Here is a 24,677-nt window from a genome sequence, read left to right on the forward strand (position 1 = left end):
TGGGTTGTTTATTTTGCACAAATTAAAAAAATTACTGAAAGTTTTATTTATTACTGAAAAAATGAGCTGAACATCAGCTTAGAACAACTTTTGTTTTCTCTAAAACATACCCTTTACCGTTAATTTTATCATAGGTAAAAGATTATTTTCTAAGATACTATAGCTCAAACTATCGATATTGCATAAATACGGGGGAAAAGATGAAAAAAAGAACAGTTGAACCTGTATTAAATAGCTTTTTCAGAACCAAAAATATTTTTTTAAACAAAAAAAAGTTTTGATGGTTTAGCGAGGAAAACAACAAAATGTGGAACTCTAGTCAATGTAATTTGGTGTACGGTTAAACCTGCAGCTTAATCTTCAACTGAAGATATATCAAACTACAGAACTAACAAATGAATCAAAAAACAGTGTTTTTTTAAAAAAGATTAACAATTCTTAGAACAATGGCTAATTTTTTTTTTCGAACCAAAATTTCCTCTGTCTTAAATTTTCTGTACAAAACTAAATAATTACTTGAAATCAATTTTCTATATGTCAAAAAACTCTATTCGGACCGTCCAACAAAAAACTTTCAATAATTTGTTTTGGAATTTTCCCGTGTTATGCAAGTTAGTAAGCCTCGGTTTTTTCTTCTGACCACTAAAAGCGCTTCTTATGACTCACTGGTCAATTTTGAGTTGAAGTTTGATACCGTTGGAAAATTCGTTTGGGAGATCAACAGACATATTAAAAAATTGTTTATCGCCCTTTTTTATTTTTTCAAAGATGAACAACATTGCTAAATGGTGTAGATGAGTTGGCTGAAAGCTGGCATTTCTTTGCAAATCTCTGCTTGCGACGTTTGCATTGTCAAAATCAAAGTGTGTATGTAGGTTTGACTGTATTTGAATATATTCATACGTAAAACGTAATGAATACATTTTTGTGTGAATATTTCTAGTAATCTATAAACAAATGCAAGAAAAAATACTTTTTGTGTATGTGTGTATGTATGCAAGTTGATCTGTTTGTAAGTATGAGTACAATTTTTTTCCTTATGTGCGTGTAAACCAAAACAATTGTAACTAGAAGAATAACTATAACCCAACTTGAATTTTACTAATGTTTCTAGTTTTTCTTGAAAGTTAGACAAGATACTATAAGCATAGTATATATGTACGCACATATGCTTTGCGTATGTGTGTAAATATGTAAACTGTATGTATCTATGTAAAAGTGCACAACTTTTTGCATGTATAAATGTAATTAATCATGTATGTACATACTGTTTGTGTGTACTCATTTGAGTATTTAGAAGTTATGTAAATTTGTATGTTTTTATGTAAGTAATAACTCTTGACTGCATGTCCGCTTGATTGAGTGAATGAATACAAGCATATTTTTTCAACCAATGTATGTTTTTAGGCAAGTATTTCTGCATATTCGTATATCAGTATGAAAGGCACGGTTATATGATTGTATGTAAAGACGTATGAATGCCAGTCTGTAATGCGTGATTCTTTTTGTCTGAATGTGTGAAGTGAATGCAAGTTGGTTTGTGTGTTTACAGGTGTTTGTATCTCAAAGGTCAGCAGAGCTAATAAGTAAAATCTTTGCATGTATGTAAACAAAACTTGCGTGTGTGTCTATTTATGTAAATTGTATGTATCTATGAAAAAGTGTACAATTTTTTGCATGTATAAATGCAATTAATCATGTATGCACATACTATTTGTGTGTATTCATTTGAGTATTTAGAAGTTATGTATATTTGTATGTTTTTATGTAAATAAGAGTTCTCGAATGCCAGTCCGCTTGATTGAGTGAATGAAGACCAGCAATTATTTTGTATCAATGTATGTTTTTCAGTTTAAAAGCTTTTAAAAGTTAGCTGGTTTGCAAATTGTACAAACTTATGATTGAAGTTTTATGTCTGTTGAAACGGAAAGTGTGTACACATGAGTAGTTGCATGCTTGTAAAGTACATTCCATGTCTTTTTGTAGGCAAGTGCTTATACATATTCGTATATGAGTATGAAAGGCACGTTTATATGATTTTATGTAAAGACATATGAATGCCAGTCTGTAATGCGTGATTCTTTTTGCCTGAATGTGTGTATAAATTTGTCTTGAAAGTGTGAAGTGAATGCAAGTTGGTTTGTGTGTTTACATGTGCTTGTATTTTAAAGGTCAGCAGAACTAATAAGTGAAATTTTTGCATGTATGTAAGCAAAACTTGCGTGTGTGTCTATTTATGTAAACTGTATGTATCTATGTAAAAGTGTACAATTTGTAGAAATATTTGATCTTCCAGGTATCCTCATTATGAACATTTAACTTTGAAAAAGTGGCATATGTTGCATTGATAATTTCAATTTATCTGCAGTCAATGATTATGAAAAATATTTCAAAATTTTAACAAGAAAGATCAGTTTTCAAGTTTTCACAAAATTTTGTCGATGGAAGCATCACACAACAAGTCCAATTGGAGACAGCATGGAGTCCAAAGTGTTTGATGAACTGTTACTCATAGATGTAAAAATTACGATAAGAAACTTATTAGAAAAAATTTATGGTTTATTGAGGAAAATCATTGATCGTGCAGACATGCGGCTGGTAGAGCTGAAGACGGTAAGCGAGCAAATTCTCAGTGACAGGTACTGTATATTTGAAGGATGATTGATCAATCTCTAAAAGTCACAAATTTTCAATGGGTTTCATTTGAAAAATCATAATTTTGAATCAAAGTTATAAACCCACAGAAGTGAAGCAATTGTGTAATCAGATAAAAAGTCAGTACCACTTTTTTAAATTCAAGATTTATTTAGTCGATAGAGCTTTTTATGAAATAGCACAAAATGCTTACGCCTTTTTTCTTTGAAATGAATAGCAAGTCTTTCTGCATTGAGGCTCAAAATTTTAATTCCTCAAAGTAAAACTGTCTAACAAACTTTTTATTGTCAAATTAAACATGTCTTTGTTAGTCGTTCTAGCTTAAGATAACACAACATAATTGACGTTTATCGAAATGCATTGAAACTACAAAATGGCACTTACAAGTTTTCGGAAACTGCTGTAGCCAAATTGGTGTGAAAGCGTTGTTTAGTGTGAAACAGCTATCATCCTGACGGAATCCGAAGATTCAGGTAGAGTGTTGATGATAAGGCTTGATTTTTTATCTTAAAATTTCAAACAACTAACCGTTTTTCGAAGACATGTTTTGTTAATAGAGAAGACAAATATCGATGCAAAAATGAGAAGAAATTTCATGATGCGAACTGTTTTGATACTGCTAGTAGTGATCACCTCAAGCATATATTGAGAGAAAGGTTGAACTCTTGATAACACAATTAGTTGCAGATGAATAATCGAATATTTTGGTCAAAAATCCACCGTATTTTGAGAGACAATAGCGTAATCATGGAAACATTCAAAAGATCAGATTTATATTTAAAAACTCAAAATTTAATTTGTTGAGCAGAAGGTTAGTCAATGATAATAACTGATAGCGCTTCAAACTTTTGAATAGAAAGCTCTTGCTAAAGCCAAATTGAGTTAATTAGAAGTTAGTGAGAACAGTTGATTAGATTGTAGTATCAAATTAAAAATTATTTAATTGCATATTCTTTTAATGGAAAAATCAAAAATTTTGGATGCTCAAACTATAACTCTGAATTCATATCAAGTTTTGAGTTTGTATCCATAAGTTGTCTTAGTTTGTGTTCAGTCTTTCCCGATTGAATTTGCTCTAATTTGAATAACTGCTTTCCTTAAAAGTCGCAAATAACTTTTCACCTGCTTTATTCGATGGTCACTCTGTTCTGTCGTATATATTGGCACACAAATAACAGTTTTCCCCAAGTTTCTAGGTCCGCTCTGATGAATATTTTCACAATTTCTGTTAGCACAAAAAAGTTAATAGGAAATACTAGACGTTTTCTAGAAGCCCCGAAAATTGTTTCCTTTTTATTATAAAAAGTGGTATATGCAAGTCTTAGAAATGGCTGCAGCAAAATTAATGGGCACTTTTGGCTTTCATCAGTGTTCTCGTTTTTCCAGATCTTTACCCACTTCAACTTATTAGCTCTTTCAACCTTTCTATAAAATCAAAGCTTTTGTCATAAATTTTAGACCTTTTTTCAGTCTCCTGTAGACACGGAAAATGGAAATGTCGAAACTTTTAAGCCAATTTCCTTATTTTAGAGTTTTCAGTGTTTTCAATTTTTCTTTGTTTTTACCTTCATTTGGCTGAACTTTGTTTTTACCTTGATTTGGCTGAAATTTGTCATTCTTATTTCGGTCAAATTGATTAATAATTTTTGCCTAAATAGAGGTGGCGGCCGCCGCACTTGACAAATTTTGCTTTCTTCGAGATTCAGCAATAAAACATGCATTTTTGAAGGAAATCGTTCACCGCAGCCAACAGTTAAGCTACGCTGCCAAAATCTTGTGCTTTCCTATATACTATATAGTTTGGTCGCATATAATAGGTATATAAGGTCATTTTACATGTAAACAAGCCAATACCCTCAAACTTTAGAAGGGAAAACATGCACCGACCAAAACTTAATTCCATTCCCGTTTCCACAACGTTCAGTGGGAATACTCATTAATATACCGAAGTTTTACATGAGAACTATTAGGTATAAAATTATTCATGGTGACAATTAGGATTATTACATAGTGACCATTAGTTATAAAATTATACATGGTGACAATTAGGATTATTACATGGTGACCATTGCTGATCATTTAATACATGGTGACCATTATGATTTATACCTAATGGTCATCCATGTATGACAACCCCCCCCCCCCCAGATCCTAACGCACTATATGCATACTACTGACCTTCATTTTAGACGACTTTTTAAAAATAAAATGACCCACGTGATTTCAGTTGTGTTCTTCCCATTATAGCCCTTTAGCCCTCATCTTAAAAAACACTGTGATTGCCCTATTATGAGCTCAATGATTGAAAAGACCCCCAAATATACAGATATACAGTTTAGTTCTTAGTTTCTCTTTGTGATCTTTAGTTTTAATTGTAACCAGGTGAATTGTTTCTTGATCATAAGCTTTGCTCCAATTGGTTTAACTTATTCAAAAAATTCCTTTCACCACCTGTTGAAACTGAAAGCGACTCAAGGTGACTTAGCTTAACCTGGACCAAGTTAGCAATCTCCCCCCTCTGTCAATTTAAAAGAGATAATTCACTCGGTTAAGAGAAGAGCAATCTTTTTCAACCAATCAGAATTCAGCTTTTTGCGCTCTAACTTTTTTTTTAAATTTCTCGTTTAGCTTTCTGGGACACTGAGCGTCCCCGGAAGCTAAACGAAATATATCTAAGCTTTTAGGGGCGTCGTTCAATGGGTAGTAAGGGGGGTAGAGATTATTCACATGGGCCCATAATCTACGAACTCGAAAAATGATATAGACAAAAGGCCGTTTTTTTGTTTTCCTTGAATTCACGAACTCTTGCGACTATGGTATATACCAAAAAAATCCCCCTCCTATGTAAAAACAGTAAATTAGGACTACAGCTTTCTTGTGAAAAATTCGAATTTGTCGCATGATGGGTCAGAAAATTGCTGATTTAATATTATTTACAATCTCCCTCTTTCTTGAAAAGGGGGGGATTATGAGTATTGAGTAGATCTAGATCCGAACTATCTCTTCCTGTTGGTTTGTTTGTTTTCAGAAAACGAACTGCTGATGGCACTGCTGGTTGCTTGTGGCATCACTCTTGGAAAGTCCAGTTATGCCAGCTATGATGTAAATTAGTGTGTATTAAAAATGTGAAACACTAGAATAAATGTGTCATTCCCAAGTGTACTTATGACATGCAAATTTTGCAAGAATCATAAAAGAATTAAATGGCGGTAAAGAAATTTCTGATTACATACTCAATTAAGTTTTATTAACTATAATTCGAATCTACCTATTTTGAGAATGTTTGCTAAAATGATGTAAATACATAAAGAAACTTTGACTTTGCATGCATTTTTACAAGTTTCATATATTGCGTTCGCCTTAGAGGAAATAAAATCCAGCAATCTCCGCTGTGAGTTTTTGCTGAGTATCTGCTAGAGAATAGCAGAAACTTCAATAGGCACTCAGTTTACCAAAAGGAACTGAGCTTACCAAGAATTTAGCAAAAAATAAGCAAAAATGTTTTTTTTTTTAAGTTTCTTGCAAGATTTGAATTTCGAGAACACTGGAGTTGTCAATTTCATTCAGAAAAACAAATCAAATTTTGTAAATACATTTTCATTAATTGATGAAAGACCTATTTAAAAAGTAGGGTGAATTGATTTTAATCATTACATCGAAGAATAAAAATTTAACTTTGTTTTCAACCTCATACTCAATGAAATGAAAAAATATAATAGATTTCCAGATTTAGATAGAAATTATGGGATCAACCCTACAATCCACTCTAACTGACCTACCGTAGACATTCCCCCAGCGCCACGCATTAATTTTCAAATTATTTTTGTATAAATATGCACTTCGAGCAAGCGACCAGAATATATTGCTTGAGAAAGTGTTGGATTCGGAATAGCTATTTTAAACAGTTGATTACCATTTATTTTTGAGTGATTTTTCAAGATTTTTAGACTTTAGATCGATTTATGTTGCCATCGAAGATAATTTCAGAAAAGTCAATATTACTTCCACCCTGAAATAAATAGGGGATTTGTAAGCGGTTGGTCCGCAAGTAGATATGATACGGTAATTAAAAATGTTCATTGAAACAACGCAATTACTTTCACATGAAAAAAATATCAACTGCAACACAGATTTTGTAGCCGTATTGTATGGTTTCCCTTTTTTAACTTTAAACAACCTAACACCTTACAATTTCACTCCATACTTTTTATTGTCTTAGCAAATTTATAAATATATTTTCATTAATTGATGAACGACCTATTTAAAAAGTAGGGTGAATTGATTTTAATCATTACATCGCGGAAAAAAATTTAACTTTGTTTTCAACCTTATACTCAATGAAATGAAAAACTACAATAGATTTCCAGATTTAGATAGAAATTATGGGATCAACCCTACAATCCACTCTAACTGACCTACCGTAGACATTCCCCCAGCCACGTAATATTTTTCAAATTAATTTTGTGTAAATATGCACTTCGAGCAAGCGACCAGAATATATTGCTTGAGAAAATGTTAGATTCGGAATAGCTATTTTAAACAGTTGATAACCATTTAATTTTGAATGATTTTTCAAGTTTTTTAGACTTTAGATCGATTTATGTTGCCATCAAAGATAATTTCAGGAAAGTCAATATTACTTCCACCCTGAACTAATTAGGGGATTTGTAAGCGGTTGATCCGCAAATAGATACGATACGGTATATATAATTGTTCATTGAAACAACGCAATTACTTTCACATGAAATTAATATCAACGACAACTCAGATTTTATAGCCGTATTGTATCGTTTCCTTTTTAAAACTCTAAACAACTTAACACCTTACAATTTCACTATCTATTTTTTGTTGCCTTAGCAATTTAACATCACTACCTTTTAAAACAATTTCTATGACTCAATACCGTTTTAACCCAAAAAGAAAAAAAAACTTACTTAAAAGGGAATTTCGGTAAACATCAAAGAATTAAATGAGAGAAATTTTTGCCAATTAAAACCAGACAAATTCGCGCTACTTAATTCGCGTTTTGAACAGAACTGACCGTGCAAATGATTTCAATGAAACGTTTCAGACCAAAATGAAATGGCCTTGCCAATAAGTTCAATGAATCATTCCAAAATGAACAAAAAAAAGCAATAGTTCAATGAACTTCAAAAGCCCGCAAATAATTAGACGTCCTTTAACTAATATGGCCTACTTTTCTAGACAATTTCAGCTGGTATGGAAATTTAAAAAAGGTTTAACCAATGCCAAAAGCCTCAAAAATCAATATTTTCTAGGATCATTCTCGAACTTAAACTTATGACTTGATCGCTTTGTCAGCTTTTTTTGAACTGTTGGCACATAAACGCAAAGCTAAATAGTATACCAGCCCGTAGTCCCAACCTAGCATCCCAAAAATGATTTCGATTGTCCTGGGAACAAATTGCTAAAGCACGAGTCAAGTTCTTGCGTTTAGTTACGTTTCCGGGAGTCTGCAAGGAAACGTCTTTTCAAAAAAAGCTGACACAATTTTCAGTAGGATTAACATTTAAATTCTAATAATACGAAACAATCAACAAAAACGATACAAAATTCACAATAGCTTAACACAAATTAGACATCGTTCTGAAAAAGTACAGATCAGTTTTGTCTTCGTAAACGGACATTATTTTTTTTACTCTTTCATTTAATACTCGATATTCTTTCTTTTTTTTTGATTTTATGGCCACTCGATGCATCAAAAAAGTGAATTTTTGTACGGAAGCGTCTTTTTGCAGGCTGCGCACTACTACCCATTCCACTAGTTTGGGTGGGCTCCGCTGAATTAAGGTCGAATCCCTAAATGCCATCCCTCGGCAACATCTGTTGTTCGAGCAATCCCACTCACGGCCTTATCTCGCTGGTTCCAAAAGAAGGGAGGGAACAAAACTTCACGGATTGGCACCAAGCTTTTATATAAGTAGAGCCGAAGTACAGACACAACTTGTTTCAAAAGTTTCAAACCAAAATGAAACCCGAAATGCCATCCATCGGCAGCATTTGTTGTTCGAGCAATCCCACTCACGGCCACATCTCGCTGGTTCCGAAGGGAGGGAGGGAACAAAACTTCACGGATTGGCACCGAGCTTTTATATAAGTAGAGCCAAAGTACAGACAAAACTCGTCAATTTTCTCAATTTTCTCGGGTTCTAAACAATTTCTGTCGCATACATTCTAAATTTCCTGAACGATCATGTCATAGGAATCGCCGATCTTTTCTTTCTTTTCGAATGCGAGGGATGGCGGCATTTCTGAAGCCTGCGCTAAATCGTGATTCGTTTCGACGGTGACTTTAACACCCAATTCTTTTTTTTTCAGGCCGAACGTAGGGTGTTAAATCAATTAACGCCTGCAAGAAGCGATTGTGGGTTTTTTTTCGGTTTTGTTAGGATGGAACGCGTAAATGCAAGCTGGCGCAATGCCAGATACACTAACATGAATTGAATATAGTTGATAGAACATTTTTAGAGTAATTTTAAAAGTTCCATCGGCTAACCAGAAAGTTGACTTCTCCAGATTTCTCAGCATTTCGGGGTCGCCGCACAAAATGATTCGCTCATGATAATTTGATCCACTGTCATACCGGATAAAAATTTTCAAAGTTTCAGGTATCTCAAGAATTTGCGCAACGGGGATGGGCGGCATATTTACATCTAGCTGCTTACGAATGCGCGCAGCCGTTCGAATTAGTTTGTCTCTAAGTAGCCAAATCGTTTGAAACTGGCAAAACCGCACTGGCAACTGCAACAGTCGTGGTAAATCTCTCGCTGAGATCTTTTATATGCTCTATTACATTTCGGACCTCCAATGTTCCAGCTGAAGTGTCATGGTTATGCTCTCCACGCGTCTCGGTTAATACGTTATTTTCAGTAATGGCAGTTGCTCGACATTTATGTGTTTGATATTTGGAGCAAAACCCGTTTTCGGTGAGCTTCTTTTATTGCTTGAAATAAAATTAGTGGCTGAATACGATAAGAAATGGCTGGTTTTTAGATGAAACTGTGAATTCGAAAGAAGACTCAATCATAATGTGTTTATTGTGTTTGCGTTAGTTTATCACTTGAGTAAAGTATAAAGTGATTGTCAGAATGTGATTTTTGTCAGAGTTTTTACGTCAAATTGTTATGAATTAGCACAAGCAGCTTTTTTTAGTGATCATAATGGTTTAGCGAAAAGTCTAGTTGAAAATAAACTACAAACTTGTTGATAAGAGTCTTAAGTAATTTAGGAAGCCTCCTTTTAGCATGTATAACTAAGATAAACCAAGTTATCATCATGGTGCGTGCGTTAATTGCAGGATGAACTTTGGTGTGATAAGTGTTAAGATAAGGAATTCATACAGCATTAGTTTTAAGAGTGAAATGACTAAGCGTTTAAGTGTACTGTAAAAAACTGGAGATACTGTGTTAAAGTGTACTGTGTTATATTGTTGTCGATTGAAATTGTTCAGTAGTGAAATGACTAAGTGTGATATTGTACGGTGATAAACTGTATGTTATTGAATTAAAGGACACGTATTGTATATAATGTTGATCCTTCTCAAACATTTTATACACCATTGTTCGAATAGTTTGAAAGTGCGCCCATTTTTTTTCTCCGGGTATTTTTATTGGAGTTTAAAATATATATTGTTTTTTGAAAATACTGCAAATTAAAACAAGGATTAAAGCAAGAAGCACACCACGTTCTTAAAAAAATAGAAAAATAGTTTTTTTTATACTTTTTGCAAATTAGTGTCATTTTTAGTGCGTGGTGTGATTAGAGAATTATACGATCCTGTAGAAAATTAGTAAGCTAGGTATGAGCAAGGGCGGATTTAGGAAGGGGGCAGGGGGTGGACAAACTACTCCCCTTAGGGATTTGACCCGAACAAACGCTAGCCGCGCGCGCCGAAAAAATGCTGTTTTGATCAAATTTTTCGGCCTATTTTTTCTTCAAAATTTTTAAAAAGTTTTTTTTTTCTGGAAAATCAATTTAGTCGATCTAAAAGAAATAAAGGTAAAACAAAATTTTCGAATTTTTTTGAAAATCCGCCCTCCCTCTCGAGAAAATCTTAAATGCGCCCCTGGGCATGAGCCATCAGATTTGTCTCCAAAATGAATTACAAACGAAAAAAAAACATTTTCGAAAAAAATATATATTTTTTTCTTTTGGAGCTTTTTTTAACTTTTTTTGTCAAAAAAGCGCCAAATGAAACATACAAAATAGTCTTTTGTATAGTAAAATTAGGTTTTTCAGCCTAAAAACTTTAAAAAAACAGTAAATTTTTATATAATGAGCGTGATTCGATTGCGTTACTCAAAATTAGACAAACTAAAAATTTTAATCTATTTTTTCTCAACACTGAGAAAGTTTTTTATATTTTTTAAAATGGTCAAATCGCCACCGAAAGGGCTTTAATATGATATATCACTCGGCCAATTCCGATCATTCTTTGTGGCACCTGCTGTTGCGTGGAAAACAATTTAAAAAAAGTAAAACACTCGAATACAAATTCTCCACATTTTTTTAATGGTCGGAACAATTGTTTATGTATTCATAAAATTTCTGAGAAACAAAAAGTTTTTTACTTGGACTTTACGACGCGAACGAAACTTACTCGTTTATATCAACACGACAAAGCGGTGAAAAAAATTCACTCAAAACATTACTAATTTAATTAGGGCCAGCTGATATTGATCCAAACGATCTGTTAGAAAAAAATTATGTAGCTGAGTTCTTGAAATTCTGCTATAAGATAATTATGAAAAAAAAAACGTTCGGGATCTACTAAACAATTTCACCCTTTTCAACAAAAGAGGAGTGATTTTAATGTAGGTAATTTATTCAAAATTTCAACTAATTAGAAAGCTTCAAAATTAAAATTCTCATTAGAGCTCTAGCGCTAATTTAGTTGTATTTATAGGGTTAAGGATTCTCTAGTAGGTGCCATACAGATTATTAGATAGGTTTCTAAATCATTTTAAACTATTTGTTAGTTTTATCAGTTTTAGGGACTTTTCCTTTAATCGCCTATGAAAAAACAGCGCAATTTTTTAAATTAAACAATTTATTCAAACTATGCGCTGAGGTTGTATTATATTCCAAGCTATCAGTTTTGAGAATTTAGTTTTCTGTTTTATACACGGGAATAAACGAAAAAAGCGCAAAAAAGGCGCAAACGATTTCAGTCTGATTAATACCGCCATTTTTGGTCAGACGCAGTTAATTTACTGTCAATGATAGAGGTAGCCATAAATTTACGGCTGCTCATGTAGGCAAACAAAACTCCAATAATGAGATTCAAATGTAACTCTAACAATGAATTTTGAATCAAAACTCAATTGGGAGTCGTCAAAGTTATTTTTAATAAGATCATCGTTGCCAAAATGTCTTAAAATGCTTCAAAAAACAGAACGTTTAGGCATTTTTTTTATTTTTCATAGTTCTCCAAATCTCGGTTAAAAAGGAGGATACTATGATATCCGTTTCCTTGATCAAAGTTTGAAACTGCAAGTATTTTTTGAACTTTTTTTGCTTCATATAAATTCTTACTTCTGCCAAAAAAATAAGCAATCAAAGTATCATTCTTTTGCAAGTTATTAATGAGTTAGTAAGAATTACTCTGTTAGAAACAATTTTATTAAGTCAGGTTGAATTACACACATGTTTTTTCATGAAATAAGAGCAAAATTTGAAAGACGTTGCTGTTAAAGATGAAAATTTTTGTTCGGAGCGAAAAATGTTACATATAAAAATTTTTGAATGCATTTGTTTAAACCAGGAAATTCTCCCTCAAAGATTTTTATAAATACTTTGCAACAGTTCGCCATCAGCTATATTCGTTACAAAAGTACAATATGCAGGGCATTAATTGAGTCCAGCAAAGCGTAAAAAATGGCATTACTTTCAAGCTATTTCAGGCATAATAGATTTGACCCCTGACCTCACAAAGGGTCTATCATCAATTTTTATGAGCAACGTACGTCGAAAAAACACATTTTATTTGTTCAGTTTTTCAGAAAAGTGTCTAAAAACGTCATTTCGGACTGTAGTTTGTTTTTTGTTGGTAACTGTACCTGTGGCGCAAAAAAAGTTGCCCTAAAGTGTCCTTATTTTGTTTTCAGAGAGCTTGGCAATTTAATTTGATGTAAAAATGCTCTTAAATTTCTCACCTTTCTCAAAAAAATCCTACACCGCTCCAGGAGATGTTATAGTTGAAGAACCAGTTGTCAAAAATAAAAAAAGCCAAAAACTATTATAAATCCGTGCTGTCTTATCTTAGTGCGGAGTTTTGAATAGGATGAATAATCCCATGTTAATAAGCCAAAAACGGCAAGTGATATATCTGGTCATTCAATGTATAAATTTCAGATAATTCCCTTCTTTCATGCGCAATCCGCTCCACACATTGATACGTTTGCATTTCAACCTGGAAGCTCTAAATCTGAATCTAAAAAAATTGCTCGTATTAAATTCCCCGCAAAAGCAAAATCAAACTTAAAATGATACAAGACTGCTCGTATCAGGGCGAATCCTTGAATCTTCAGACTGTTCTTTAAAGTCTATGGAGAAGTGTCCGCTTTAGAAAAAATTCATGAACCATTCATTAAAAATTTAGCATCCAGCAAAGTATTAAATAGATTAAATAGCATACCTCAATTCAATTCGGAACTTTTTCTAAGATGGATTAAAGCTCCGCTAACGCGACAATAGCAGAAAATACATCGCGCGTTAATTATCTCAAATTGGCGATCTTTAAACCCCCATAACTTTACAAAAAAGATCACAGAAGAAATGTCTTTTGTGCTCAGGGCAACAACATTTTTTGGCTAATAAAAATATTTCCGTCAGAAATGGCTAGTTAAAACTTCGAAATTTGTCTGCAGAAAAAATTACCCCGAATAAGTCGGCTATTTAGCTGGACGCTGGACTGATACGCCTGTCTTAATTTAATTTGGAATAGTTTTGAAACAATATTTGTGCCGTTTTCGAGTCAAGACTTATGGAAAACATAAACGAAACACGCTTTAATTCTGATAACTCCTCAAACATGCAAAGATATATACACTCTTTGCTTGTTGAACGCGCATTTACGCGCAATTATAATCGCAATTTGACAAAATTGAATCTTTTCAAACATCTAATGGTAAAAATCCGTCCGAGTTAGTTAAATAGTCAAAATTGATTTGAATAAAATATGACTACTCGTATATCAGGGCAAATTCCTGAATGTTTCGACTGCCCATTCGAAACATTCAGGGATGGGCAGTCGAGTTTTTGTTCCGACTTTCAAAGAGAACGGAATATTTATGCTTGGTGTGGTTTTTTATTCAGTCAACTTTGGCGACCAAAATCACAAATTAAAAAAAATTCTGCTCCATTGAAAAAATCGACCCCCCCCCCCAAAACCAAGTTAAAAAAATTTTTCACTCGCAATCTTTTCTGCAAAGTTTTGAGAGTTTAAAAAATGGCGTCATTTTTTAGAAAGTCGAAAAGTTGGAGCAATAAATCACAATAGTGAAAAATTGGATCAAGCAACTCAAAAGAATATTTTTGAGCAGTTCTAATAGCGAGTCACAGACTGTATCTTATCAAAGAATTACTATTCAAGACATCCATTTTTGACTGACAGACCCTAAAATGTTTCTAAGGCTGCCTTCGGCTCAAACATAAAAAATAGCCCGTGCCGCATAAATTTTGCTCAAATTAGAGTGTTTATACTGATTTGAGAAAGGTTCAAAAATCAATTTGGCCGACCTACAAAAAGGTTGACAAAATTTCGATTTTTTTTGTTGAATTTCCGTTCCCTCGAAAAAATTCCGCCCCTGGCTACTATCGATCATGTATTAAGATAGTCCAATAATGTACTATTTCACCACATTCTAGGCTAGTTTTTCATTGGGCATAGTTTTTGTTCGAAAATCAAGACCAATATTTTGCGTCTAGAATTTAGATGTGGCAACACTATAGCAGCTGAAATTGGTCAGGTCTGTGGCAGAAATGTTGTTAGAGGTGAAGTCAGAGCTCATCCGCGCACACTTTTGCGGCCGTGGCAGCTAACTGAACAGTCACGATCTGACGATGTCAAAGTTAACAATTTGTCACCATGCCACTCGTCTCAATCTTAACGTGTTTATACTTTATCGGTTGCAGGACATCAAGCCGACGAGACTTCAAATCGAATCGTATAATAAGGGACTTCAAGCCAAACTTTCTCAAAAAGTAATGAAATATGGTTAATTTGAATACTGAAATTTTTGGCTTTTTCATAACACCTAAGCCTCTAAATTTAAAACAGTTAAAACAGTTAAAACAATGTTGAAGGCGTTTTTTATGTTTATAATTTATTCATTTCAAAATCCGGCCGGATGTAAATTACGGATGCTATTCTTAAGAGGTGCATTGCCATGAATAACGCTCATTATAGACTAAATTTGCCAATGTTTTTAAAATAAATTATCATTTTACATATGAAAAACAGTGCTTTGAGGTGCTAGTAAAGCTTAAATTTTGTTTTGAAGTTCTTTCGGCTTGAATTTCCGTCGGCTTGTTGTCCTAGACCCTACTTTTTTGGTTTGCATGTTTGATACCTGATAGTCAAGCTATTGTCGGATGTTTAAAAGTTAGCTATGAACTCAATTGAATCACGTCTCAAGTTTGAATTGGAATAAGTTCAAACAAAACTAATGGAATCAAATATTTTCGAAAAATCGGAATAAGTTCTAACAAAAAACTAAGAAAGCGCAGAGAAAACTATAACAACAAAAAGTCAAACATCAAGAAACGATTATGATGAATCGAAAATCATGGCCTATGAACATGGTCCGAACTCTGATTTTGGGGATCGTGTATTTGTTTTATGTCATACAAGGCGATGAGCAAATCAAAAAGGCATCTTTGGATGGACACAACAAGCACAGGAAAAATGCTGGCCTTGAAATATTTACATGGGATGACAATTTAGGCAAGTTTGAACAACTTCTGATTCACAAAATTTAATTGCAATGATAATTAAGATTTTAAGATTTTAAGATCATTCATCCACGAGGGATGGGACCAACATACGAGCTGTACAGCTCATCACGGCGAACCGCTGTTGTGCCCCTGCTTAAGAACTACATGCAATTTTTTTGGCACAATTTGATAAGAAAAACTGCTAAAAATGAGATTTTGACTGTTTATAAACTAGCAAAACTATTCACATGTTTGCCCTATTTGTCCGAAAGTAACTCAAAATCAAATATTTTGCCAGGTTACGAACGTTCTTAAGAAAGGATGTGTTTGTAACATGGGTGTTGGGTATGGTTCCAATAATGATTCAGTGACTTCACAGCCTATTAACGGACTTTATAATTATTTTTTTTCACACTAACTAAAAAGTTTCTGTGATGAAAATGATAATATCGTTTGTTTTTAACAAAAAACAGTAGCTTAGAACAAACAGAAATAGGGAAACAAGTACAAAAATATAAAATTAGTGTCTACGGATGGTGTCTGGAATATTTGTTATCTGTTCTTCAGAAAATAGCGCCAAAAATTACTCGCAGAAGCTGGGCAATGAAGGACAATGCAAGAAACTCACCCATTCTCAAAATCGTATGTGAAATCAAAAGCTCTTTATTGTACAACCATCATGTGTCACAAGTTATCCAATATTACAGTCTAGAGTTTTAAGCTTAAGAGTTTTTTTTTCTAATTCAGTTTTTTTACTTCAAAAAATTGAAAAGTGCACAAGGTAGGGTAGTTTTTATGAAATTGGGGCTTAAACTTTTTTCAGGGCAACAACCTGCTTAACAAAATCACTGAATTATTTGTGCTGCTGACATGCGCATCGTCTTGAAAATTTAAATTTAACTACTGGTTGATACTTTTGATTGGTAGGGGATAACGTGGGTGAAAACCTGTACATGACAAGCGAGGGTTCCAAAGGAGGTCCAGCTGTGGCAACAATTGGCTGTAATAAATGGTACAAGGAGACTAAGTTCTACTCCTATCCTGGCAACAAAGACTATCAAAAGTGTGACAAGGGCAAAAAATTTTCCAAGTACGGACATCTCACACAGGTATTAAATTAATTTCATGTTGCATTTGAAGAACGATTTTGACAATCCTTTTGTTTTTTAGTATGGCTCAGTCAGTTTCAAATTTTGTGGCCATCAACCGAGAGCAAAGTTTTGAGTGTACAGCAAGGTTGCGACAAAAAACTTGTCCAACAGTGCCGAAATTGAAAACCTTATTCAATAGTGCTAAAAATATTTGCTTACAAATTATTACCAGCACCAGGTCAAACCAAAAGTTTTGCCACATGTTCCTAAATTTTTGCATTTTCTTGGCAAAAGATACGCTATAAAAGTTTTTTTTTGTTTCAAGCTGTTTTTTAAAAGAATTATCATCAGTTTTTCTTTTAAAAAAATGGTGAATAAACTAGCCTGGATAAACCTTAGCTCCAATTGGACTTAAAGCTAAAAAAGCTTTGCAGTTTTTTTCCATTATAAATGAGTAGAACTTGTATAGTATACTAGCTTTACTTGTCACCGCAAACAGTTTCGAAAATTGGCAGTTGCGAAAATTTCAGCTAAAAAATTGGTCTGTTTTTTGCAAAGTTTTGAGGCTTTAATCAGAAGTTATAGCCAGAAACAAAAAAATGTATCAAATTTTTACCATTATAGAGACTGCAGTAATTTCAGAAAAAAGCAGAAACAGATAAAGCAATTATGGCTTTGAACGAATGTATGAATCAAACGATTTGAATGCTGAGCACTATTGGTGGATAAATTTTTGTATTATCTATTATCAGAAAAATCAAGATTTTTTTTTTTCAATTTTTGGCACTGTTGAAAAAATTTGAAGAAATCATAAATGGATCTTAGGTTAAAAAAATGGTTAAAAGTCAGCCAATCATAAACCAAAAAATCAAACAGCTAGTAACTTGTTTCAAACATATCACTGTAAAATAGAAACAAGTCGCGAAATATTTTCCAATATGTAAGTGGATTTCTGTTTAAAATTTGCGGTGAATTCATTGAACAAATACCTTCCCGCTTTGACAAATTTGAATTTTAAATCATTTTAAATCGATTTTTTTTACAAATAATATTCTGCTTACGATTTTTCTATTGTTAACTATTTACGATAATCCATTTAAATACGTAAATCAATTTAGAATGGGTTAAAATGTTTTTTACAATTGAGAAAAATAATGAATTTAAATCGATTCAAGTTAGATTTCGAAATGCAGTGAAAATGATCAAAAACTCAGCAGAACTGATTTACCTTAACTACAGTTTTTGTTACGAAACTTGAGCAAGTCTCCATCAGAGCTAAAGAGAGCAATAGTCAATCGAGGAAAGTTTTTTACCCTAAACTATTACGCTTAAAAGATTGTGCAATAAGTAAAATTGTGCAATATTTTTTCAAATAAGATTTTCAATTTCAACGTTCTATGATCAATTTTGTTTGGCAAATAACATATAATTACTACACTCAAATTAGAATAATCATTTCAGTGCAAAATCATTTAGACATTAGTTATCATCACAGTTTAGTTTCAGGCCAAGTATCAAAAAGAAAAATCAGTCAAAGAGCAAATAAAAAAAAATTATTTCAACTATTTTGTTTTGTTCGATCATCTAGCAATTTGATTATAAACTGGGTAGAATCTGGATAAGATAATTTTACAAAAAAAATTGTTAAAAATCGATTAAAATTTTTTTTTTGAATACTGAAATCCGTAAAAAAAAATGACACCAGTATGAATGACAAAAAAGGATTTAAATTGATGTAGAATCGATAATATTGATTTTTAAGCTACATTTTTGTAAGAAACTAAATCGATTTGGAATCAATTCAAATCAATTTTGTCGGTATCTGCTACATTATTTTTTTCATAAAATCGATTGCAAACCGTTTTTTGTCACTGTGGTTTATAACGTAAATTTTATCAGCATTTTAGTTGTATCGCAGATTCCTGCAACAAGCAAGTGTTGCAAGTTGTTCTGGAATTCCTAAATTATACGCAGGTACCTCAAATGTAAGCGGGTTTCTCACAACTGCTATCTAGAACGTAATGAATACATGTTTTATTACGAACTTGGGAAACAGTTTTGGATTCAGCAAACTTTGTTCCGGATTTCCTAAATTTGGTGTAAGAAATTCTAATTGGTTACTGATTTTTCAAAAATTGGTTAGTTTTTTTATTTGGCCTGCACTGTTTTGAAATTTCTGCTTAGATGATGTGGAAAGATAGTGTGAATCTTGGGTGTGGGGTTTATATCTGCCCAGATAATAACTATGCAATCTATACATGTCACTACTCTCCCGCTGGGAACGTCAAAGGGGGAACCATGTTCAGGATCAACAATTTCAAGGAATTGTGTCAGGCAGAGAAGAACACGTGGACCACGTGCAACAAGTATGACTAAGTTTTTGAAAGTTTTTCCAATTTAAAAAAAAAAATGAAATTTTTTACATCACTAAAGAGGATGATGTATTTGTTTAGCTATATCACCCATATGTTACCAAGTATACAATATCCACCCGTATAAGGATAATTCAACGATTAAGCATATGCATAGATTTGTAACTATTGTGCACATGCATAATGGAACCTGATCTAAACTATATTTTATGATTGGATAAATTAGATATTTTACCACCAGATCATCCAATTCTCCAGATATTCCCCAAATCTCCCAAGAACTCGATAATTTTATCACCCTACAACAACAACTATTACACCCTAACACCCCCACTATAAATCAGATTTCTTCCACAATAGAATCCTCAAACCCACCTACCCCTACACCCTCTTCAGCTTATTCTGCATCATTAGCACAATCATCCATTTCCACCGAATCATCAAAAAGCACTAATAGAGCTTATCGCACTTTTAAAAGAAAATTCCCAAACCATCCATTCCCAACCAAACCAGGAACAGCCCGTGAATACATTAATCATCCACATCACACTAACACGAAAGATTTTCTAGCAATCACCTTACCTTCATTTCCACAATATACTTTAAACACTCCTCATGACACTAACGACACACGTAGCTTTGTAGATGAACATGTTTTAATGCCTACACTTCATTGGACATCATATTATCATTTTACTAATCCCCTTTGCCTACCATTATCTAATACTCATGACGATATAGAAAGAAATCAAGATATGCTATATCGACTCACCACACCACTAACACATAGACAATTTACTTATATAGGATATAAAAAATCACTAAAAACATTCACTGCACCCCGAGCTAACGAATTTACGCTAGAATATTACGATCATAACATCATACGAACTAACCAAGACCAATTTCTAGATGATGATCGCTTCGCTAATCCACAACTAACAGAAAAATTCTTCATCAAAACACCATATGTATTTACACTCAATATATTTGATCGAAAATTTGACCACATCATTTCTGAAGCACTAACCGACATGCAAGCTTACGAAAGTTTTAAAGAAAATTTTCAATTATTTTCACTAACCTTCCATTTCCTTGCACCACATGAACGCGATTTGCACTGCTCACACGACATTATGTTACGCACTAAACAAACCCACACATATACATATTATCGCTTCATACAAAATCATTTGACCTACACACACCATCAAGACAACCACACCACCGTTTTCAGTTTCTTAACTCTAAATACACTTCACCATTTTTTCTTAATTTCACATATTGCATCAAAGATACTAACCTTCACGGCATCCTCCGCAATTATGATCCCATAACCCAAATGTATATATTTTGTCCCATCACGAAGACCTTTAACGCAGAAGAATCCAGACCCTTCCTTATCCCACATGAATTTATCCAACCTATAGAAATCCCAATATTAGAATTCATCCACAACACTAAATACAATCACAAATTATATAACCTCATTCAAAACACACCTTATGAGTTTGCAGTTGGCACTGAAGAACTAAAAACTATTAAAGCACTTCAATTGCTTTCGCCACTGCTTCAAACTAAAAACATCATTCGCATACTAGCAAAATTACTAACAAACTCCGGCATAATACACGACATCTTCCCCCACGGTTTTTTCCCCGACGACTAACAGGTAAGTATAATTTATACATATTTTTCACTAATAAATTTGAAATAAATACTAACCATTCTTTACTCATGTTTCATTTAGATCTTTAGTCTTCATACCAGGATCATCTGAAGAAACAAAAAAGCAAAATAAAAAATAAACTTATTAAAATTCTTCACTTCACTAATGTTTTCCACAAGATAAACTATAAATTTATACCAAATGTAGTAAATTGATTTATAAACTGTTTCCCCAAAAGCAGTAAATTTCATAAAAAATGAAAATTTGTAATTTAATTTTTCCCCAAAACAAGCAGTAAAATTAAAATTCTATGTAGTAAATTGATAAAATGAAAATGCAGTACTAACCTTTTGATATTTTTATTCACTCGCACAAGAATTCTATCCAAACTCGCACAGCTCGCCCACGAAGAATTGTTTAAATAATGAATTTCAGTTTCAAGCTTTCACACTCAACAACTCTAACACGCGATAACAAGTTTCAAACTTTCCTTTAACCCGGTTGGAAAGGAATTATATACTAAACAAAACTAACCAACGCAGCTTACTAAACACCACAAATCATAGAATAACAGCATGACTAAGAAAAGAAAACCAACGGTACCCAAACCGGATTAGCCCAGTTTAAAACTGGATAATCTATTCTTTTGAAGACTATTATAAAGTCTAAGAAAGAAATAATAAAACACAAAAAAGTCGAAAGACAAACCCATACCAAAAACAATTTGATTTTTGAAAAAAGGACACAACCAACGAAACATAAGAAAAACCACCATAATCCCAACATAAAATGTTATCACATAACAGGACCTCTCACAGAAACCGCACGAAATCATACTCCCACTCCTGGCCTAACCCACCAGAGAGGACGTCCTGAGCATGCTCTATAGCCGGCCTAACCCACCGCGCTACATCCACGCTTTGTGACCACACTTCTATTTTTAATAAGAGGTACTAAAGGGTGAGTAACTCTTCAAAATAACCGAACTAAAACAAAATGCTTTTGTGAAAACAACTAACCAAAATCATAATTAAAAACTGAACTAATAAAAATTTTATAAAATGTAAACTATACCTTGCAGTATATAGATCAGCACACAACAACAAAGACGAACATCCAAAGACAAAATGACCCCACTACACTTAAAAAAGAATGGCCAACCACAAACCGATATGCCGTCCACAATCACAAACTCAAAGGATTTAGAGTACGACTTGACTTCGCAGAAAAGGACTTCATTGAACTAGACCAATGACCACCTCGATGCTCAAGTATACGTACAGATCCGAGTTACAAGGCATTCCCTCCACGCCATTCCCAGACGAGGTCGAACACAAAAGAAATTCTCTACATAAAACAGAAAAACCCGTCATAGCAAACCATTCTGAAATCAGATTGATTTCATTGGGAAACACCATCGTTGTCATAAGAAGACACAACGATTGATGCCCCTCACTCCAGCGTCCTGGAACTTCTCTTACAAGAGAAACCGGACAAGAGTACGATGTTCGCCAAATACCAACGTCCATCATCCATCCTTTAAATTGCAGAAAGATAATTCTAAAAAACTCTGTAAAACCCGGATGGGTGGAACCTGATCTAAACTATATTTTATGATTGGATAAATTAGATATTTTACCACTGTAAAGTATTTAATATTAACCAATCATGATCCATCTAACTAACAACCCACTTATTTGTAAGTGCTGAAATTACTTGTAATTTCAGCACCAGAGAGATTTGAATTAAACTTAGAAATTAGTTGCCTCTCCAAGAGAACTTCAGCAGCCGCAATAAACCAGTATACCCTAGATCTATTGAGCCTAGCAGAGACTAGTTAAACACCCTGAGACTAGATAGTATAAGAGTAAGATTAGGATCGGTATTAGACTAAGATGTTGCACGAATCTATCCGGCCGAAAATAAGATAGCGTGACGAGCAGACGGTGTTCCCTATCCGAAATTACTCTATGAGTTAACCACATCGGTCCTAACTCAATAAATTTTAATGAGTTTTCCCCTTTTCTGGGAGGGGAGGGGTAGTAAAGAGATTGAAGAGGCATATTAATTACAAACTGTCAAACAAATGTTTTGTTCAACTAATCCTTATCAATTACAAAGTTCACAGAAGTTGAGTTAAAGCCCGATGATTTTAATCAGAGTGAATCAATTATGTCATCCAACGTGGCGTGTTTTAGGGGACTTAAAACTCCAGGCTGTTCACAGATGAATGGAAAAGCACAGAACGGTAAGCACCCCTACATTCAGGCGCGGATCTAGGAATTTCTCGACAGGGGCGGGGGGGGGGGGGTTGCGGATTTTCAAATAAAAAAATTGAAAATTTTGTCGATTTTTTTTCTTAAGGTCGACCAAATTGATTTTCTGAGCTCTCCCAAAGCACTAAACCCCCCCCCCCCCTCCCCCCCACCTCAAACGAGCTTCATTATATTAGCGTAACGAGTGGTTTTACGAGGTTGAGTATGAAGACCAAATATGTTTGTCGTGGCCTTATTAGTATGTATGTAAAGTTTCATAACAATCGGACAATGTGGTCAACAAATTTACATGTAAAAATTTGCAGGTGGGGGGCAAAAAGAAAAAGAGCCAAAAAACAGGTCAAAAAAGGGGTTTTTAGGCGTTTTTTAGAAAACTTCGAAAAAATTTGACCAAAAAATTGCGTTTTTTCGGCGCACGCTCCCCCCTTAAAATTAGTATAGATTGGCGCCAAGGGCGCCCTTAGAACAATTTTAAGGTCAGTCAGCCAAAACTGGATATCTCAAAATAGTACAGAGGGGGGCCCTTTGGGTCGGCAGGTGGTCGAATCCCTGAGGGGGGGGGGTGGGAGGAGTGTATAAACTCTTGTTTTAAGCTTGTTCTAAGAGATCCGTTGTTTTAAGCTGAAGGTTCTGTTTCATCCAACATTTTCAGGCAAACCAAACCGAGCGGTGTCAAACCCACAAGTGTCTCCTGCGCTACTGGTTATTGCTGTATGTGGTATCTATGGGATATCAATAATGAACCATGATTTCGCAGATATGGGCATCTCGAAAGTTTGAGAAGAAGGAAGGAATGGACGATCAGAGTTGATGAAATTTTGGATATCAATTTTTTATGCATAAATAAATATTTTGATGATAGAGCGAAAATTGTGTTAAAATCAAAATGCACCTAATTGAATTATTTTCAAAAAATTCAAGTTTGAAACGATTCAAGTTTGATTTGTGAACCATTTTTTTTTCAACCCTTCATGAAATTAAAAATGAAACTGATTTTTACAACAAAAAATTTCATTCGTTGACATTTTACACAAATTGATTAAGTCTGCGTTGCTTGAACTATTACTCGTCTGTCCGAGATAAATAGTTTTTTCACGGACTTTTGTCAATTGATTTTTGTTTCTTGCTCAAAATATTGCTTGGAAAAATAAACATATCAATTTGAAAAAAGGGAAAATTAAAAAGAGAAAAAATCTTTGGTTCTAACCTGTCACTGGAATCGGCACATATTTCACATGTTGCGGGAAACTCTCAACCTCATTGCATGGTCGCGGTCCCTCCTTGCCCGCGCTGTCAACGAACGCCACGCTCGACTTCTTACTACTGACGCCGTTCGTGTTTTCCGAGTTACCGTTATAATTTCCCGACTTGCGCACGACTGTGGAGTTGGAACTCAGTTGAACTTGTCTCGGTTTGTTGTTGTCGGCGGCGGTGTAGTTCGTGGTTGCAAACACAGTGCTGTTTTGTCGCGTAAATTGGCTTTTGTTGGCTATGTTGATTTGCGGTAAAATGGTGCGGTCTGAGTTCAGTTTGGGTTTATCGTCAATGAAGTCCACAATGGTTGATGTTTTCTAAAAGCAAAAAAGCTCTTGTGAGTTTGACATCTCGCTTACATATTAGCCTACTGTTTTATTAAAATAGGTTTTATAAAGATGTA

General features: G+C 33.8%; 3 protein-coding genes across 3 annotated transcripts in view; 2 read left to right on the forward strand and 1 right to left on the reverse strand.

The window, feature by feature from the left end:
* Nucleotides 1–5,766, forward strand: part of LOC134854977 (uncharacterized) — a 16,153-nt gene extending 10,387 nt beyond the window's left edge. The window contains exon 4 of the mRNA XM_063871360.1: nt 5,684–5,766. Coding sequence (XP_063727430.1) covers nt 5,684–5,766 — 83 coding nt within the window. The remainder of the gene's footprint in view (nt 1–5,683) is intronic.
* LOC134854869 (dual specificity tyrosine-phosphorylation-regulated kinase 4-like) overlaps nt 1–24,677 on the reverse strand; it is a 63,543-nt gene that overhangs the window by 34,788 nt on the left and 4,078 nt on the right. The window contains exon 2 of the mRNA XM_063871231.1: nt 24,228–24,591. Within this exon, the coding sequence (XP_063727301.1) occupies nt 24,228–24,591 (364 nt within the window). The remainder of the gene's footprint in view (nt 1–24,227; nt 24,592–24,677) is intronic.
* LOC134856877 (uncharacterized) lies at nt 18,730–23,813 on the forward strand. Its single transcript, XM_063873172.1, has 4 exons — nt 18,730–18,802; nt 18,888–19,069; nt 22,943–22,992; nt 23,673–23,813. The coding sequence occupies exons 2-4, from the start codon at nt 18,888–18,890 to the stop codon at nt 23,798–23,800; spliced, it is 360 nt and encodes a 119-aa protein (XP_063729242.1). The 5' UTR covers nt 18,730–18,802; the 3' UTR covers nt 23,801–23,813.

The sequence above is a fragment of the Symsagittifera roscoffensis genome, chromosome 1, assembly GCF_963678635.1.
Source record: "Symsagittifera roscoffensis chromosome 1, txSymRosc1.1, whole genome shotgun sequence".
Lineage (NCBI taxonomy): Eukaryota > Metazoa > Xenacoelomorpha > Acoela > Convolutidae > Symsagittifera > Symsagittifera roscoffensis.

Bases quoted from the DNA above. Each gene is read 5' to 3' on its own strand.
- LOC134856877 (XM_063873172.1), top strand. From the start codon at position 18,888: ATGATGTGGAAAGATAGTGTGAATCTTGGGTGTGGGGTTTATATCTGC. The intron at 19,070-22,942 runs GTATGACTAAGT...GGCGTGTTTTAG, and splicing joins ACGTGGACCACGTGCAACAA to GGGACTTAAAACTCCAGGCT. The intron at 22,993-23,672 runs GTAAGCACCCCT...CAACATTTTCAG, and splicing joins GAATGGAAAAGCACAGAACG to GCAAACCAAACCGAGCGGTG.